The sequence below is a fragment of the Phascolarctos cinereus genome, unplaced genomic scaffold (genome assembly GCF_003287225.1).
Source record: "Phascolarctos cinereus isolate Bilbo 61053 unplaced genomic scaffold, phaCin_HiC Scaffold_4;HRSCAF=312, whole genome shotgun sequence".
Taxonomy (NCBI): Eukaryota; Metazoa; Chordata; class Mammalia; order Diprotodontia; family Phascolarctidae; genus Phascolarctos; species Phascolarctos cinereus.
Window position 1 is genome coordinate 28035593 of NW_027555847.1, and position 19884 is coordinate 28055476.

The window sequence follows — 19884 nt, forward strand, 5'->3', positions numbered from 1 at the left end:
TGGAAATCTGAGTGATCTGGCTCACATACGCCATCTCTGTATGTTCCTCTCTCCTAGTGTACCTCATATGTATCCACTTTTCTCTATATACTTTTCTATATACAATTGTGGGAAAGGGTCCCCTCAGGTTAATGGGAGAAATGCTTTGTTACTATTGTTCCTGTGATACTTTTGCTTGAGCTTATTTTTCCTAGCAGCTGAGCACCAGTGGGGATTTGGGCCTGAATGCAGGCTCCTGGAGTACTTGAACTTGAAGGTTCACGTTCCAGATATAGCCGCTGAATAATTGCCATGATTCTTCACTGATGGTGAGTCCTGTCCAAATAGGAAACTGATGGGGCGAGAACAATGAACACAACTAAATTAGTGTCAGCCAGGTTTTCAAGCTCTTTTCTTGATACTGTACCAGTAACCCTCCTCTGCCTCACTCTGGTTCAGGCATCTGGACTGATAAATCAAGAAGGAGCATTCAGGCCAGAAACAAATGAAACAATGATACCCCTTTTGCCTTCAATTAAACAGAATGTGTGCTATTGTAATGAAGACTGCCCTGGTTCCAGTTGACCATGTGGAGGCTTTAGGGTCTGGGCTCTTGTTGAGGTATCACCCTGAAGGGTACAAGTTGGGGAGGTGGCCCAGAGGGGGCACTACACAGGCACTTCATAATTGTATACAATCCTTTACTCATAATCAGAAGGAAAAATAAATTCTTTTTTTTGGTTTTGTTTTGGGTTTTTTCTTTTAGGCAATTGGGGTTAAGTGACTTGCCCAGGGTCACACAGCTAGTAAGTGTCAAGTGTTTGGTCTGAGGCTGGATTTGAACTCAGGTACTCCTGATTTCAGGGCTGGTGCTCTATCCACTGTGCCACCTAGCTGCCCCCAAGGGAAAATAAATTCTAATAGGAAGTCTTGTTCAGTTGTGTAACTGATTCCTGGATCTTCCCATTCGTTAGTCAGACTGTAAGAGACTCCCCCCCCCCAATCACTTTCTACTTCTTGCTTATCACTGATGGAGTAACAGATGTGGCCTCAAGGACAGATGTTGAAGAAGATAGCATGGTACAGTGGAAAAGGTAGCAATGCTGGAGTGAGAGGACATAGCTTCAAATTCTACTTCTGATACTACTTGTGTGATTTTGGGCATTTCAATTAACCTGTTGGACCTAAGTCTCCTCATCTATAAAATGAGATGTTTGAGCTAGATGGCCTTTGATGCTCCACCAGATGCTTCCAATCTATGAAACTCTGATTCTCTTACCACACTCATGATTCCTCTATTTTCTTTTTGGAAAAAAAACCTCACAGAAACAATGCCCTCTTTTTCCCCAGACTTCTGGGCTACTTCTTCTCCAGACCAATCCTATCCATCTTCTCTTTGGTTCTTTATAATATTGCCTTGCCATGAGAAACTTTAATCATGGGGCCTCCCACTCCCAAGCCATGCCTGTAATAAGAGAACTGTTTGTGATCACCACAAGTTAATTTCATCATGTAAGACATTAAATCAGTGAGGCCCTCGTCAACACGATCAACATCTAACATGTAGCTGGTATTAAAATGAAATACTTCCCTGTGAGAAAAGAATGATTCTGCCATCATTTCCACAAAACATGAACTCCATCAGGCAAATAGAGAGGTCAAGATGGTGGGCATGGAGATTGGCATTAACTATATCAACCATAGTTGACAGAAGTCTTATAAATTAGAAATTCTCCCTCTTCAAGAGAGTAGCATTATTATGGTTTCTAAATAAGTAGTTGTTCAGAGAGAACAGCACTGTTGTTCCCTAATTCTCCCTCCATCTTGACTTTCTGGGCTCAGCAGCAAGGGATTTCAAACCTAGATTAATCTAAGTACTTTACTGAGTTTAGCTCAGGCTAGCAGCTACAGAGAATAAGTTTGCTGCACAAACATAGCCTGAATTCCAACTTTCCTTAGAAATAGAGGACTACGTTTTCAGTCATCGTACTCACATTACTCTCTTCTCCCTCCCATCCCCATGATGTTTAAAAGTATCACCCCTCCCTCCCACCTTCCAAAATTTAGCTCAAATATTCATCATAGATCACTTTAGACCATTGGGACACACTGGCATAATTCTTCCACCTTCCCAATCCCAATGCCGGTTGCGGGGGAGGGGCTGAAATGTCTTTCTGGTGGCAGTGCTGACAGACTTGCAAGACAGTGGTTTGACCTTTCTTCTAGTTACTTCAACCTCATCTCTAGCGGCTTAATATTCTTGTGATTGTCAGGTAGTTGGTTTTGCTCCTGTTACTCTCTGATGAAGCCTGCTATGCCCCCTCTACAAGGTGTTATATTTTCATCTTTCTATAAGCTGTTAGCCCTTTCTTCCCATGAATTCTTTGATATTAAATTCTTACGAAAAATAATACATCTCCATATTCCCCTAGGTGAAGTCAAAGCTAGCAAGGTTAGTTTTCCTGAGGAGCTTAAATACACAAGCATTCTCGTGTATGACACCTATGTAATGCTGGAAACACCAAACTACAGGATGGATCTGTGAGTGCAAGGAATTCCTAATGTGTGTACTCCCTCTTCCAAGACAGATCCACACATGCCCATCTAGAGGGAGGCAGCAAGTGGTCATTCCCAAAGTGAGCTCTTGCAATGGTGAACTGAACTCAGAATTTGCCATATCCCAATAGAGTTTCCTAAATCACCTTATATCCCTTGGACCAATTTCATCTCAAAAGTCTTCTTCTTCACTACTATAAACAACTTGACCTCTTCAGAGCTAGAAATAGAGGGGAGGGTTGGCCTTTAGCATATACCCATTAATTCTGGAACTATCTCCCTTTGGAGAACATATGTGTCACTGCATTACAAAGAGGCCTTAATGCTGTGTCTATGAAAAAGAGAGGGGGAGAGGGAGGGGGAGGGGGAGGAGGAGGGAGAGGGAGAGGGAGAGGGAGAGGGGAAAGGGAGGAGAGGAGGGGGAGGGAGATGGAACACTGAGACACCTACCTTGATAATTCATCTTTGCCCTTTCACCCAGTTCCCCCCAAAAGCAACTTTTCCTCAGTTATTTGGTCGCGTAAACTGTTCATTTGGGGATCTGACTTACCTAGAAGCAGAACTGCACAACGGAAAGAAGAGTAGGCTGGAAGGGAGAACTGGGTTCAGATCTCGCCTCTACCACTTATTAACTGAATGATCCTTGCCTATCGTTTGAAAACTGAAGCGAATAATGCTGTAGTATTTCTCTCCAAGGCAGCTAGGTGGTGCAGTGGATAGAGTGCTGGGTCTGGAGTCAGGAAGGCCTGAATTTAAATCCAGCTTCAGACATTTGTTAACTGTGTGACCCTGGGCAAGTCACTTACCTCTGTTTTTCTAAGTTTCCTCATCTGTAAAATAAGCTAGAAAAGGAAATAGCAAAGCACCCCAGTATCTTTGTCAAAAAAAAAAACCAAACCCAAAGGGGGTCACAAAGAGTCAGACCCAACTAAAAATTGATTGAACAACAAAACATATCTCCTAAAGTAGTTGTGAGAGCTAAATTATGAAATAATGGATGTAACATGCTTTGCAAACCTGGAAGCCTACCTAAAACTTATTATTAGATTATTGGTTCAGTGCTAGATGTTATTTTGTGCGTGTAGACTCAAATTCGGAGGTTGATTGTGATGGGCACTCTATCCTCTAAGCTTGAGAGGGTGAAAGGAATAGCATTATCTGATTTAACAGGTCAGTCTAGGTTTGTAAAAAGATTATTGACCTTGTGAAACATGAGTTAGAACACTGACTCTGACACTTGCTACCTGTGACCTTGAAAAAGAAAGTCTGAATGTCCTTGAAAATCAGTTTCTTCACCTGTCAGATGGGAAGAAAAATATTTACATTAGTTACCACATAGTACTGGTATGAGGAGTGGCATCACTCTCTTTTAAGTGCTCTACAAATGTGAATGAGGAAGCACAGTAGCCAGGATGGACTATAAAACTTCATTTACTGAAACAAAATGTAGCGGACTTCACTGACGCCAATGACAGCCTTGATTCCAACATCGAGTTTACAAGCTATTAATAAGTAAAGAGTTGGCAGGGCCATTTTGCATAGAGAACTATACAAAGAAAATTGAAAGGCCAGATCAAATGAGCTTTAAAACAATCATTCATTTTGAATGATTACCAGTAACCAAAAGAAATCATTCTGAGTCCATTCCCACCTAAGCCTGGTTAAGTCCTGCAGAAAGTAAAAGAACTGATTAAGTGGCGAGAGAATTTTGCTGCCGGATTAAAACTCAGTTCTTGAGGCCTGTCCCCAGCACATTTACTTCAGACTATTTACATGCTGGAAGGCCTTAGGGACCCACAGTGCAACTGTCTGAAATTTGCATTTTGATTTTAGAGACCAGAGTTGAAAATACATGTAATTCAACTAAGCAAAAGATAGTAGTTAAAGGCATTGAGGGAGATTCTGTAGGTTCTTTGTAATGTATAAAATGGGATGCAAATATGTTATGTCATCCTTGAGTAGGCTCATCTGTAGGGATTTCCTCTGAGACAGTTTGTATGTTGGCCACCACATTCTTTGGTGGTCTAGGCAACTTCTTCCATTTCCTAGCTCCCGACTTGCTGTTATATTCATATACATTCCCTGTGACTGTTGGAAAAAAAGCATACAACAGAAAAAAAAACAGGTAGTGAGTTGTACATATCTTCCAAGTTGGGCTCTATATAAAAATGGCAAACATTGATAACAGACATTAAAGGACTTCACAGTTCAAGATGCCCTCTAAGGTAAGAAGCCTCCTAGGAGGAGTCCTGGGAGGTTTGCTCACCCCATCCATCCTGGAAAATAAAGGCAGGTTCAAAACAATGAGATGCAAGACTATCTTGAGACATACAGCTAAATAGACACAGCTGTTAGTCATGAAAAAGGCCTTCGCTCCAAATTTTGTCCCAAAAGACAACTCACTCACTTTTTGAGCCAGAAAGGATCTCAATAACCACCTAGTCCCATTAGAACAGGTCCAACAAGTGGTCAACCAGCCATTACCTGGAGAACTTCTAAGAGGGACACTCTACCACCTCTTGAAGTGGTCCACCTCACTTTAGGACAGCGCTTTCCCTGAAATTACATTCTTTACTTCTGGGGTGGAGAGGGATTTCCTTCTGTGAGTATAAATGTGAAACTTTAATTCACTGATTCAGCCTTTACTGATATAGCATCATAGGAAATATAAGAATTGAGAAAACATCAGAAGCCATCTCATCCAACTCTTTCATTTTACAGATGAAGAAACTGAGGTCCAAGGAAGTAAAACGACTTACTCAAGAACATGCAGGTAACAAGCATCTGAGGCAGGATTTGAACACACATCTTCTGACTCCAGAGCCAGTCTCACAACAACCATATGTGATACATAAGTCAGGTTATGCTACCCCCATTTTCAGATGAGAAGACAGACTAGTAAAGTGAGTTGCCCAAGCTCACATAGACATTAAATGTCAGAGGGTGAATTTGAACCCAGATCTAAAAACACCAGGGCCACTTTTTTTCCATCATACCATACTCCTAGAAGAGCAGGACCTTATGGCGCAGTCCACATTCTACAGATGAAGACTTTAAGAATATATTTTGCAGAGTTGTAAAGATGGTATTTTTCTAGAAAGGGCACTGGACTTAGCATCATAGATCCAGGGTTCAAATCTGTGCTACTTGCTGTGTGATCTTGAGTAAGATTCTTGAGGGCAAGACAAGCACTATTTCATTGCCATCTTTTTCCTCCAGGCATTTATCACACAGTTGAATAAATGATTGTTGATCAATTGATCTGGAAACTTGAAGTCCTAGACTAGATATCTCTAACTACCCACCCCCTGGCTATCTCTAAAGGTATGATCCTGTGATCCAAGGGGAATACAGCTTTGAGCTTAGGTCTATCCAAGCTGAAAGGGCCCTGAAATAACTTAATCTACCCACTCACCAATTGTGGAACTGCTAAGAGTGGTGGCCATGGTACCACCTCCCCACCAGCACACAAATCTGTCCTCTAAGTCAATATTACCTGTTGGAAACTGTGAGTGGGCTATTGAATTTGAAGTTTCATACTCAGTTTCAAAGTAAGCCAAACTCATCCCATCCTTATTCTAAAAACTCAGATCATGACATTCTTCAAACATGGACTTGACCGAGAGACTTTATTTCCTCTTTCGTCAACCACAGCTTATGGCTCTGTCAGAGCTGATGTCTGCGTAGCATGAAAGTTTCCAATGTATTGTACCATTTGCACTACAATGTATTTATTAGATCAGGTGGAAGCTAAATGTTCGTGAAAGAACCCAACACTCATATGGCACAGTAGAAAGAACACTGGGTAGGGAGTCAGAAGACCTAGGTTCAAGTCTCAGTTTTGTCACAAACTACCTATGTGACCTTGAATAAATCACTTAATTTCTCTAGGCCTCCATTTCTTCATTTGAAAAGGATGGGGTTGGGCTAGATAACCTGTAATGTCTCTCAGGGCTCTTAAATCCACAATCTAGTGGATTCTGGTATAGTTGCTTTATTATGCCATTTATGTGGATGTCCTAGAGAGGTAGGTGGCGTAATGGATAGAATACTGGACTTGGAGCCATGAAGACCTGAGTTCAAATCCTGCTGCACAAACTAATTAGCTTTGTGACTATGGGCAAGTCACTTAAACACTCTCAGTCTCAGTTTCTTCATCTGTAAAACAGAGATAATAAAAACACCTCCCTCTCCAGGTTGTTATGAGGATCCAATTATATCTATATCTATATCTATATCTATATATCTATATATATATATATATAGATATATATATATATATACACACACACACACATATATATATATAATATTTTTGCAAGGCATAAAGCTCTCTATTATATTATTATTATTATTATTACATGCTGACAAAAACCTAATTTTAGCTAAGAATAAACAGAAATCAACCAATCAACATTTATAATCACTTCTAAGCACCAAGAATGTGCTGAGCACTAAGGACACAGAGACAAAAACTGAAATAGTACGTGTCCTCAAGGAGCTAACAGGTAAGACAACTTGCACATATAGAATTACATACAAAATAAATACCAAATGAACACGAGGATGTTTGGAGTTAAAGGGCTTGAGCCACTGCACAGTACCAAAAAGGCCTCATAAAGAAGGTAGGTCTTGAGCTGAATCTTGAAGGAAAGCAGGGATTCAGAAAGTAAGGAGAGTGAAGGGGGTTGTATATTCCAGTGTGGGGGGACAGCCAGTGCAAAGACATAGAGTTGGGAGACAGAGCATTGTATGAGGAACAGCAAGCAGACCAGCAATGCCGGACCGTATAGTATGTGGAAAGGACTCCCGTTTCAGGAGACTAGAGGCGTAGGAAGGGGCCAAGTTGAGAAGACTTTTAAATATCAAACAAAGGAGTTTGTATGTGATCGTAGAGGCAATAGAGAGCCTCCCAAGGCTCATTAAGAAAGGATTAATATGGTCACACTTAAACTTCGGGATCAGGAGAGATCTGGTCGGTCTACAGAGGATGGATTAGCAAGGGGAAAGACTTGAAGCAAGAAGCACAAATAAAAGACTGTTTCAATAATCCGTGTGAGAGGGGAAGAGGGCCTGACCTAGGGCAGGGCTGCTGTGAGAAGAGATGAAGAAAGAGATGCAGTGAAAGGAGACACAATGAGATTTGAACACGGATTGGATGTGTGGAGTGTGGTAGGATGAGGAGTTGAGGAGTTGAAGATCACACCAAGGTCGTGAACCTGCGAGACTGCAAAGATGATGGATACCTCAACAATTATAGGGAAGTTCAGAAGGGGGTATTTTTGGGTGGGGAGGGACACTGAGTTCTGTCTGGGGCATGGTGAATTTCAAGGTGCAAAGGTAGAATAGTGAAAAAAAATTGGTAAGAAAAATAAGGAGGAGAGCTATAGAAAGAGCTCTCAATTGAGCACCAAGATGTGGATGGATTTGGGTAAGAAATGGGGACTAAAGCAAGTTTGCATCCTTATATGATTTCACCTGGTGTCCTCTGCATCCAATGTCATCTGCCTTTCTGATCTAGCCCTGCTAGGACTCTATCCTTATTCCAAAATCTTCCCCATCCTCCCCCAGCTTCCTGTCTTAATCATAAAAAGATGAAGCCAGGTCTAGAAGGCTATTGGGAATTAATACTTGGGAATTTGCATTCATATTCAATTGCTTAATATTGGTTTCAGTTTACTAATTCACCTAAACCCTCAAACCTGGTAGAAGCAGCTAATGCTCCTTCATTTGGCCATCACTGGGATTTGGTGAATGTTATTACATGAATTTCCAGTGGCAAAGTAACTTCTCTTCCTATTCATAGATTCAGAGTCACCAAATGTTAAAAACCTTGAGAGATTTCCTCATACAGGAATTTTTAGTCTTTTTTACATCATGGACCTCCCTTTGGTAGTCTGGAGAAGCCCATGAAACCCTTTCTCAATGTAATGTTTTTAAATTCACAAATAAAATTCATAGGATTTCCAAGGAAATCAGTTATAATGAAATAGTTACCAAAACACATACAGAAAAAAAAAGAGTCCATAAACAATAGATTAAGAACCTCTGATTCTATTCCAAATTCCCTGATGAACAACTAAGGAAACTAAGTGAGCAAATGAAGATGGTTCTATGGTGCAGTGGAAAGCACACTAAATTTGGAGATGGAAGCCCTGGTTTCATTACGTATTACTAGTGTGACCTTGGATGAGTCACTTGATTTCCCTGGGCCTTGGTTTCTACATCTGTAAAATGAGGGGGCTGGGTTGGATGGCCCCTGAGTTCCATCTAGCTCTAGAGCTATGTTTTTATTGGATGCCACTTAACCCTCTGGGCCTTGGTTTTAACGTGTATAAAATGTGGTACACTGGTACATACTATATAGCAAATCTCATTTTTCAAGCAAGAAGGCAGGAATTATTAAATATATTATTTCATTTGGTGGATCAATATGTCTCTAGTACCCAAATATTATTTTGGTTCTAAACAATTTACTATATAATTAAAAATTTTGTGTTGTATTAGAAAGACTACTGGAGAAGGGGTCAGGAAACTTGGATCTGTGGTAGCATCCTGGGCTACCCAAACCATTTCATCTCTGTGGGGCTCAAAGCTATCCATCCACTGAGGAAAAGAAGATACTAAGAAAAGCTTCTACTTAGCACTCGAATCGGTTGTGTGGCAGAAGAATGCTTCTCTGCTCTCACTTTGTTAAAGTCTATTGAGCCTGGTTCTATTGTCATAGTCCCTGAATAGTAAAATATTTTTGAGAAGGTATCATTTTGGTCAGTTACAATCATCTTTTTTTCCCAAAGGAATTAATGTTAGATTGCGCATTGGTTAGTTTTACTAAACTGACTTTTTTTCTCATCCCTTTTGAATTCTATATTTAAAAGGATAGCTTACTCAGTTGATGATTGAGGATTTATATGCACATACATACACACACGCATATGCATGTATATATATATATATGTATGCATATATTATAGGCATGTGTGTATATAGATACATATTACATATACATACATGTTTGGAAATGAAGGTGATATAAAAACAAAAAAAATACCCATTAAAAATTTTTAAGGAAAAATGTGAACTATTCAGCACCTTGGAGGCAAAATTTGCTTGGTGTAACTTCTAAGGCTCTTAAATGCACCCTTAAAGGGATGGTGACGTTCTATTTACTCTTTGTATCTTGTGTGTTCTTGTTTCTATACGTGGGATAACCCCATTAGAATGTAAGCTTTTTGAGGTTAGGGACAGTTTTTGTTTCTTCTTTAAATCTCCAAGTGCTTACCACAGTGCCTGGCATATATTAAGAGCTTAGTAGAAAATTATTGATTGGCTGGTTGGTTTAGTGTGAAATTGGGTCTCTATCTGAATTATCCTGTCACAGATTCACCTTTTCAGTGAGTAAAGCCTCCTTACTGGAGAAAACAAGCATGATCACAGTAGACTAAACTAGAATACACGGGAACACTCACAGAAGAGAAAACTTGCTGGGTGTCCACACAGTGCAACTGTGCTCTTCTCCGTGACACAGGGTTTTAACTGGACCAGTTTATCTCACTACTAATCAGCCAGGTCACTCCAAAGGTAACAGGATTTGGGCCAGTCTTACATCAGCTGCAACTGTTGCCATCATTGCTTGGATACCCTAGCTTGCTGCTATCTCCACTGGCTAGAAAGGCAGCCTACTTACTTTTGGAGTAATTTACTTGCTCCCAGGGGCTCCTCTGGGTTCCTAAGATAGAATACCACTACCACCTAGTTTCAATTCCTATCAGAGAAACCTTTCCAAGAAAAGATGCTTGAATGATGCTAATCACAATGCATAACTGAGTCAAGAATAGCATAGTATGACAAGTATGACTATAAGAGTACATTTAGATAAAGAGGGTCTGACCCCCAAAGACGTCTGATGCATTGTACCTGGATCAATTGCTTCTTCATCAAATACTGTCTCATACACAATTGTTTCCTTGAAAAAGGACAAATTATTACAAATAAAATAAGTTACCATTTTGATATAGAATGAGTTTGGGATCTTGGGGGAAAGGGTGTGTTGCAATTTCAATATTTCTAGAAGATGAGCCCCTCATAGCTTCCTTTTCTTATCCTCCTGGGCAGTCTAAGGTTACTCCTGGGTGGTCAGAGTAGACAAGAGTTTCCACAATATGCTATTAAGGTCACCCAAAGTTTAAATACAATGTAATCTCTTGAAGGTAGGACTTTCACTTTTGAATTTGTATCCCTAGCATGTAGCAATAGGGACATATGATTTCACGGCTCAGGGAACTCCTAGGTGAGATAAATTACCTCTACTAATGCAGGCTGGCGTCTTCCTTTGCCATTTATACTATTAGAGAGTGGTCTAGAAAATTGAGAAACCAATTGCTTGGCTCAGATTCACACAGCCAATATGTTTCAATGGTAGAACCTGACCAGGTCTTTTTGGCTTCAGGGCCAGATCTCTATCTCCTAAATCATTCTGCCTGGCATAGAGTAGCATCTAATAAATATTTCTTTGATTTAATACAGTAAATTCTACCACCAAAATCTTCATGTTCCTCAAGCCACCCTTTAAAATTGCTATTTCATTTCCCTTGTGGGTTCATTTATTCCCATATTAATATGGATTATTTACCAGATACTTTAAGTCAAACACTAGGACCTTAACAGAAGAGGTGGGGTGAGTGATTTCTACTGAGGAGAAAGAGTGAATATGTTCTAGAATATAAAATGCTGCTTTAAAGGGAGGAGGAGTAAAGCAGGCTCAAGTAGTTTGGAAAGTTAAAGGGACTTGGGTGGTGTGAGAGTCAAAGGGGAGACATAAAGAGGAGAGTAAAGACACCACAGTTATAAACCTCTTCCCCATCTCACTGACACATTCTATTTGCCTGCCTGAGATTGTTTGTGGATAATTTAATGAATTATTCAAAGTCTATTTCAAGGTGTCATGAGAATTTCACCCACCTCTATGAGACTCCAAATTAGAGAATCCTTTCTCCTATAAGGACCACTCTCTCTGTGATGGTACGTGGTCCTGGATTTGGCTCTGTGATTTCCATGGTTGGAATCAAAATTATCTGATTGTATTCAGATATTTATGTGGGGGTGAGGGAGAAAAAGATAACCAAATAATTCCTATGGCAGGGTTTATCACTATGAAAAAGGAGTGGGATGATGAAATGCCATTATTCTGTGGTAGAATGTGGTTCCCAGAATTGTACTCACAGTTACCACTTCAACTTGTTTATCCCTGTTTCTTGTTACCATATCATCATTGGTATTTTTGTTTCCTGTTGGGAAAGAAAACCAATCAGGTAGGTATCTGATGAGTGACTTCTAGACACCTATGGAACAGTCAGTCATTAGCAACTTACCAGCTATGTACTTCTTTCCTCTGCAATGAAAGAAAATTAGAAAAAAAATATCAGGTTCATGATACCATTGCACAGTAAAATTCAAAGAATATTTTCACATAGCAGGCAATAAAGAGTGAGCATGGTGCTCCTCCATGGGGGAAAATATAATTTGTAGAAGAAGCACTGTCTGAATGTCAATTCTGCCTGTTCTAAAAGATAGGCCCCTCAACACATAAATTTTCTTATTGGTCTAGGCAGACTAGCATTAAGCAGCCAGAATGGATAGTAGCCAATATCCTCTCATACATACTTGGGTATGTTTAATGAAAAGTCTTCTCTAATTTTATTTTGGAATCCTATAAGGCATTATGAAATAATGGGATGATATTTGTAAGCACTTAACACAATGCCTGGCACATAGTAGGCACTATAAAATTATCATCATCATCATCATTCAGTATGGAGGAGTGTCCAGAGTACTGACTCCAGAGTCACAAGACCAACATTTCAGTTTCCCTACTGATGTTTACTAATCATGTGACCTTGAGCAAGTCATTTAATCTTCCTTGGTCTTGGTTTCCTCATCTGTAAAATGAGATGTTTGGACTATTTGGTGTTGGTGTGTTTTCCAACTCTAGATTTATGGACCATCAGGCTTTGCCACTAAGAGATAGAGTCTATGTGTAGGAGGAGCTATTGTCAGTAAAACTGATGAGCACTGTGCTCTGTGTTTGGAAAGTGCCTTGCAAAGAACCTCCCCCTTCATCAATTCTCATGTGATCCTTACAATGTAGAGTTTTAATTTTTTCATTGTGCCCCAAAAGTTTCCATTTTTGTATCTTTTGTCTATCATTTGGTAGGGAAGTAGGTTCTTTTACACATAATACCTCACATTCTTGCACTGAAGATCAAGAAAAATTGTCTTTTAATTTGGTATCAAAAGTTTTAAAGTAAGTGGCACAATTATCATCCCCATTTTACACATGAGGAAAATCAGGATTAGAAAGGTAAAGTGATTTGCCCATGGCCACATAGGCATTAATTTACAGAGCCAGGACTAAGCCAGATGTCCCCCACGGTCACTGCTCTTTCCATCAGGCCTCCCAGCCTCTCTGATAAGGAGCAATGGAGGCAGATGTAGCTTTTCCCTCCACCTACTAGAACCTCTCTGACTCTTCTCCTGGATCCACTATAAATTCAAGGACTCGTGGGCAAACCAAGAACCAGATGAAGAATGGGTATAACTCACTGTGCACAGAAAGTTACTGTTCTCAAAGGGAAGCCCAAGCTCTCTACAACCTCAGAGGCTCCCTTTGTCAGAGGCCAACAAGGTAACATACAAATGTCCCCTTTAAGGACAATTATTCATTCAGAAGTTAAATGAAAATTCACATACTTGCTTTTTGGCTTAGAGAGCTCCTTGGTCAGTTTTTGGCACCTGGCTGTAATGCTGGTGTATTTCACAAGAAGGTAGCATGTCCAGGCAAGCAGCCCAGCCAGGAAAACTGCCATAAGTGTAAAGACGAAAGGGATGTACCAGTCATTGGGACTGTATGTGTTTATAGATGTGTATACAACGGTCACACCTTTCTTTTGCTGATAAATGACATAGAAAAGAACACAAAGCATTAGGCAATGTTTTCAGACAGTATTTTCTTAAATATAATAAGATTGATCTATACATGACAAACTACATATAGTAATCTGTGTAATTTATATGTACAATTACATTACAGTGTAACAGAATTTCAAAGTTGGAAGGAAATTCAGCAAGTCGTCTTATCAAACATGTGCATAAAAAGGAATCCTCACTACAACAAAACTGAAATGTGGTCACCTAGCATCTGTTTGTACATTTCTAAACTGGGGGACCTACTGCTGCCATAATCAGCCTATTCTGGTTGTGGCTAATTCTCACTGCAAATTTGGAAAGTTTTCTCACAATAAGACTAAATTTTCCTCTTTCATTCATTCCTCCTGGTTCTACTTTCTGGGGCCAACAGAATAAGTCTAACCCACCTTCTATATCACATTCCTTCAGATACTTGAAGGTGACCATCATATCCCCACTGAGTCTTTTTTTATACAAGCTAAACAACCTTGGGTCTTTCAACTAATCCTCATATGTCATGGACTCAAAGCCTTTTCCCATCCTGGTTATCATGTGTGAGATATCCTAAAGTTAGTATGTCTACAGGGACTCCAGTTTGAAATGTCCATTAGGTAATTAGAGATGGGACACCAGAGGTAAGGAAAGAGTTTAGGGATGGTGAAATAGGTCTGAGAATCATCACCATATATATGATTATTGAATACAAAGGAGCAGATGAGCTCACCAAGTGAAAAAGCATGTAAAGAGAAGAGGTTCCCAGGACAGAGTCCTGGGGGATACCAGCAGTTATTGAGCTTGACCTGGATGAAGATCCAGCAAGGAAGACTGAGGAGGAGTGGCCAGATAGGTAGGAGAAAAACCAGGAGAGAATAAGGTCACAATAACATAGAAAGAAATTAGTATCCATAAGAGGATGCTTGACAGTGTAAAATACTGCAGAGAGGTCAAGAAGGGTGAGGACACAATTTTACAAATAAGAGATAATTGGTAACTCTGGGAAGGACAGTTTCTGTTGAATGATATGGTCAGAAGACAGACTTCTTGTTCTTCAGTCTTTTTTCAGTCATGGCTGACTCTTCGTGACCCCATTTGAGATTTTCTTGGCAAAGATACTGGAGTGATTTACCATTTCCTTCTCTAGCTCATTTTTATAGATCAAGAACTGAGACAAATAGGGTTAAATGACTTGCCCAAGGTCAAGAGGAAAAAGGAAAGGAAGTGGACCCATTGATTATGACAGCCTTCTCAAAGAGTCAAAACATTTAGCAAAAAGTAGGAAAGGTATGAGATGATAGCTAGTAAGGATGGACAGATCAAGTGAGGGCTTCTTGAGGATGGGGGAGACACATATATTTCTAAGCAGCAAGGAGGCAGCCAATAGACAGGATTAAAGATACTAAGAAAGAAGGGATAAAAGAGAAGGCAATATGCTGGAGAAGATGGATTGGAATGAGATCACTTGTGCATGGAGAGGGGTTTGCCTTGGTCAGGAGAAGAGCCACCTCTTCATATGATACAAAGATGAAGAAGATAGTGGTATAACGTCTTCGTGTAATGTGAGACAAAGAGGAGAGAAGAGAGACTTTTCATACTTAGCTTCAATTTTTTCAGTGAAATTTGAGTCAAAATTCTGGGAGGGTGAGGATTGCAAATATCTGTGTTTCAAATAAAGATTGCCAAAATTACAAAAAATAAAATATGGCAAAAACTATAGAGAACACAGTTAATCTCAATCTTTAATGATTAAGAAGGCACTTCAAGCTCCTGCTGTGCCTTGGGATAATCATTAGGAATGCCAGTTCTTGCTGTTACAGCAAAGTGTGCTGAATATCATCTGACAATTGACTTATTTATATCCATGTGTGATAAAAACTAATTACCATTGACTTTTTGCATAAAGTTGATTATACTTGTCTTTACTGGCTCCACTCTCACCCATATACTATATTCCCTGATCACAAATTGGCATATTTTCTCATTCTATCAGCTACAAAGAGACATAATAATTCTCAAAAGAGGCACTATGAGTGGATGGGAGAGGATATGATTGAAAACAGAGTTGGGGTAAGAATGGTAATTGGTGGGAAGTAGAGGCAAGAGACCATCTAGTCCAATCTATAACTGAGCAAGGGTGCCCTCTGAACACAAACCTCAAAAGTGGGCATCCAGGCTTGGTTGGAAGACCTTCAGTAAGGGGGAACGCATTACCTCCTGAACCAATTCATTATATTTTGAAGAAGGCATAATTATTAGGAAGCTTTTTCTTTATGTGAAGTCTATGCTTCCAACTGTTGCTTCTAGGTCTGCCTTCTGGGAACAGGTAAAATAAACCTAATGATTCATCAAGTGGCAACCCTTTAAATACCTAAAAACAATCATCATGCTCCCTTCTCAACCTAAGTCTTATTTTCTTCAAGTTAAAAATAGACAGCTCTTTTGAGTAATCCTCATATGAAGTGAACTTAATCTATCTTGGTCACCTTCAATTGGATGCTCTCCAGCTTACCAAAATCCTTTCTAAAATATGGCACACGGGACTGAGCACCATAGGGCATCTGCACTGTGTACTGTACTATACTATGACTACTACAAACTTATTACCCCTCAATGTGAAGCTCTCTTATTTCAGCCTTACAAGAACCTGATTTAGGATTTCGTTGATTCAAATATTATGCTACAAGGAAACTGGGTTTCCTCTATCTGTGGTTAGTTTCATTGTGTTCTATAACAAGAGACTGTACCCCTTAACTCTTGCGGGTCATCTTACAAATGTGTACACTATATCACAATGGGATAGGGATGACTCTTTGCAAATCTCTCTGAGAAAAAAAAAAAAGATCAAGGCGTCAGCCACACTGATCCTGAGTGCACAGTATCACTTTATATGTGAAGGACTGGATGACATTTTAAAGTTAGCACCATGGACAGCACATTTAGAACCTTGAAATATAACTCCCCAGCTTTTCTGCCGAGCTTCAGTTTCTAAACAGACAAAGCAATCGTGAAATGTTACTCCATAATAGAGGGAATTCTGCTAGACACATATATTTAAAAAGTGCTAAAGTACTTTGAGAAAATTAAATGATATTGTATTTACCAAATTAGACATTTAGCTAACTAAAATGACATGATTGTATACAAGAATGTAGTTACATTTCTAACCAGCTTGATTCACCTTCATTTTAAAAATTCATGCTAAAATCCCCTACCAGAAACTATCTCGAAGCGCATTTCAGTATCGCGTGAGTCTCTGTCATGGCAGCTTAGCTTGAAGCTGTTGACGTTTGTTCCAGCAGCAACACTGTCAAAAATGACTGCCTTACATTTAGATGGTTTGCAGACAGGTGCTTCGTCATTCTCATCCTTTATGTCAATTGTAACCTGTCAGCAATCCAAAAGAAAGAAACCTCATGTCCACATCATATGGCTATTTATACACAAAACCAGAAATAAACATGTGGGTAGATGCTAATTGTCTGGGATTCTTATTTAAAAAAGAAAATTTCAGGATTTTGATGCAGGATAAACACCATGAACTTGGTTTCTATCTGTCAACTTCCTTGTCACTCGCTGATCTACCTTGCCTTGGGCATCGAGGAAAAGGGACATGGAACTCATTAAAATATCCTATAGAGGTTCCAACAGTCTATATTAATAACATTAGCTAATGTTAAATAGTACTTTAAGGTTTACAAAGCACTTTTATATACATTATCTCATTTGATCCTTACAACAGTCCTATGAAGTAGGGGTTATTATTATCCTCATTTTACTGATGAGGCAGTGAGGCTGAGGGATATTTAATAATGTTCCCAGGATCACACAACTTGTAAGTGCTTGAGGCAGAATGAAAATTCAGCTCTTCCTTACTCAAAGTTTAGCATGCTGACCTCTATGCCACCAAGTTACCTTGTATTGATAGAAAATTATTAGAAAAACACATGATGAAAGAAACTCTCTGCCCCTTTCAAAAAAAAAAAGTCACGAATCTTAAGTGCTTTAAATATTTGTACCTAACAACAAACATCTTTTCTTTGCTTCCCCTCGTTGGATTTGGCTGATTACCTCCAAGGCAAAGTCTGAAATATATGAAGCATATATGCTGATGGTAACAGTTAGCACCTCAGAATGGGTTATGACTATAATTAGAAGCTACTCTCATACTTCAATTAAAATATCATGAAACTATGGTAATTTACATGGAAAAGACCAAAATATCAAAGATTATAAAATGTCAGTGACCAAACACCAGCCAGCCTAGAAAGGTTATCTGCCTCCCTCCTGGATAAATAATGATTTCCTCTACAATATTCACAAAGGAAAAGCTTGTTTTGATTATATCAGCAAGCATACTCTGTGGATGTGTTAATTTTCTGTAATTTTAATAGCTTAGATAAACTGCTAGGGGAATTATTTAAAAAGCTCTTTCAGTAAAGTGCCTTAGTTTCTCGCTTGATGTTTTTAGTTCAATTCGACAAGCAAACATTAATAATTAATAAATTAATAATAATAATATAAAGATACAACACATAGCATTTTTGTTTGGGGGGGGTTGGTTAGGCAATGGGGTCAAGTGACTTGCCCAGGGTCACACAGCTAATAAGTGTTAGGTGTCTGAGCCCAGATTTGAACTCAGGTCCTCCTGAATCCTGAGCTGGTGCTCTATCCACTGTGCCACCTAACTGCCCCGAGCTTACTTTCTACTAAGGGTACATGTTCACAGGAAAGTTAATATGGGATATATACAAGCTACTACAATGATTAGAGGAGGAAGGACTAACAAAGGTGATCATCAGGAAAAGCTTCTTGAAGGAGGCATCATTTGAACTGAGCTGTGAAGTGAAGTAGGCCTTCCAAGAGGTAAAGGTGAGGAGGTAGATTATTCCAGACATGAGAGACTGTTTCTGCAAAAGAACAGAGGTGGGAGTGGCAATGTCACATGCAAAGAACAGAAAGTGGGTCAATTTAGTTTGAATATAGAGTGGTTGAGGGACAGCAATTGATCACTAGCATGAAAGAAAAGGGGGGCCAGACAGAGAGAGAGAGAGAGAGAGAGAGAGAGAGAGAGAGAGAGAGAGAGAGAGATGGATAGATAGAATCTGGTTTGCAATAGAGCCAAATTATGAAGGACTTCAAATGGCAAGCAGAAATTTGTATTTTAAAGGAAAGGAGAAGACCTAGAAGTTTCTTGAACAGAGGAAAAATGTGGTCAGACCTCCTGATATTCTTGACTAAGAATATCAATTGGGCAGCTGTATGGGGACTAGATTGTAAAGATATGGTAGAAAGGAAGGGAGTTAAGAAAGAGAGAAGAGAGGAAAAGAGGGAGAAGGGAAGGAGGGAAGAAAGAGAGAAGAAAGGAAGGAAGGCAGGAAGGAGGGAAGGAAGGAGAGAAGAAAGGAAGGAAGGAAGGAAGAAAGGAAGGAAGGAAGAAAGGAAGGAAGGAAGGAAGGGAGGGAGAAGGAAGGAAGGAAGGAAGGAAGGAAGGAAGGAAGGAAGGAAGGAAGGAAGGAAAGAAGGAAGGAAGGAAGGAAGGAAGGAAGGATTTATTAAGCAGTTACTATGTACCAGGCACTGTGCTAAGCACTGGGGACACAAATACAAACAAAAAAGATAGAACCTGACCTTGAGGAATTTAAATTCTAATGGAGAAAGACAAAGATGAGAAATGATGAGGACTTAAACCAAAGTAGTTATGATGAGATTAGAGAGAAGGATATAGATGCAAGAAATGCTTAGTTGGAACTAACAAGACCTGCCAAATGATTGAGTAAAACATTGAATGTATCTCCTATGTTGTGGACTTAGGTGAGTGGATGAAAAGTAATGTTCTTGACAGAAATGGGGAAGTTAGAACACAAAATGGGTTTCAAGGAAACAATGATGAGTTTCGGTTTTGGGCATGTGAAATATTACTTTCCTATGGTACATTTGTTGTTGTTCAGTCATTTTTCAGTCACATTTGACTCTTTGTGACCCCATTTGAGGTCTTCTTGGCAAAGATACTGGAGTGGTTTGCCGTTCCCTTCTCCAGTTCATCTTATAGATGAGAAGACTGAGGCAAACAGGCTTAAGTGACTTGTTTGTCACACAGCTAATAAGTGTCTGAAGCCAGATTTGAACTCAAGAATGTGAGTCTTCCTGACTCCAGACCTAGCACTCTATCCACTGTACCACCCAGCTGTCCTGTGATATATACAGATGTCAAATGGAAAGTTGAATAGGTGACTCTGGGTTCAGGGGAAAGATAAAGAATGGATATCTAAATCTGGGTGCCATTTTATAGACACGGTCATTGAAGCCAATGGTAACAAATATTCTGAATCTATTCCTTCTAGTTTCACTTCTTGTCAATGACTTCTTCAGAGTTTTTAAATGTCAGAG

General features: G+C 39.6%; 1 protein-coding gene across 1 annotated transcript in view; it reads right to left on the reverse strand.

Annotated features, from left to right (window-relative positions):
• Nucleotides 1–4483: 4483 nt before the first annotated feature.
• LOC110200983 (cadherin-related family member 3-like) overlaps nt 4484–19884 on the reverse strand; it is a 90908-nt gene continuing 75507 nt past the window's right edge. The window contains 5 exon segments of the mRNA XM_078151677.1: nt 4484–4623; nt 11907–11926; nt 13285–13484; nt 16007–16017; nt 16710–16881. Of these exon segments, the coding sequence (XP_078007803.1) occupies nt 4484–4623; nt 11907–11926; nt 13285–13484; nt 16007–16017; nt 16710–16881 (543 nt within the window).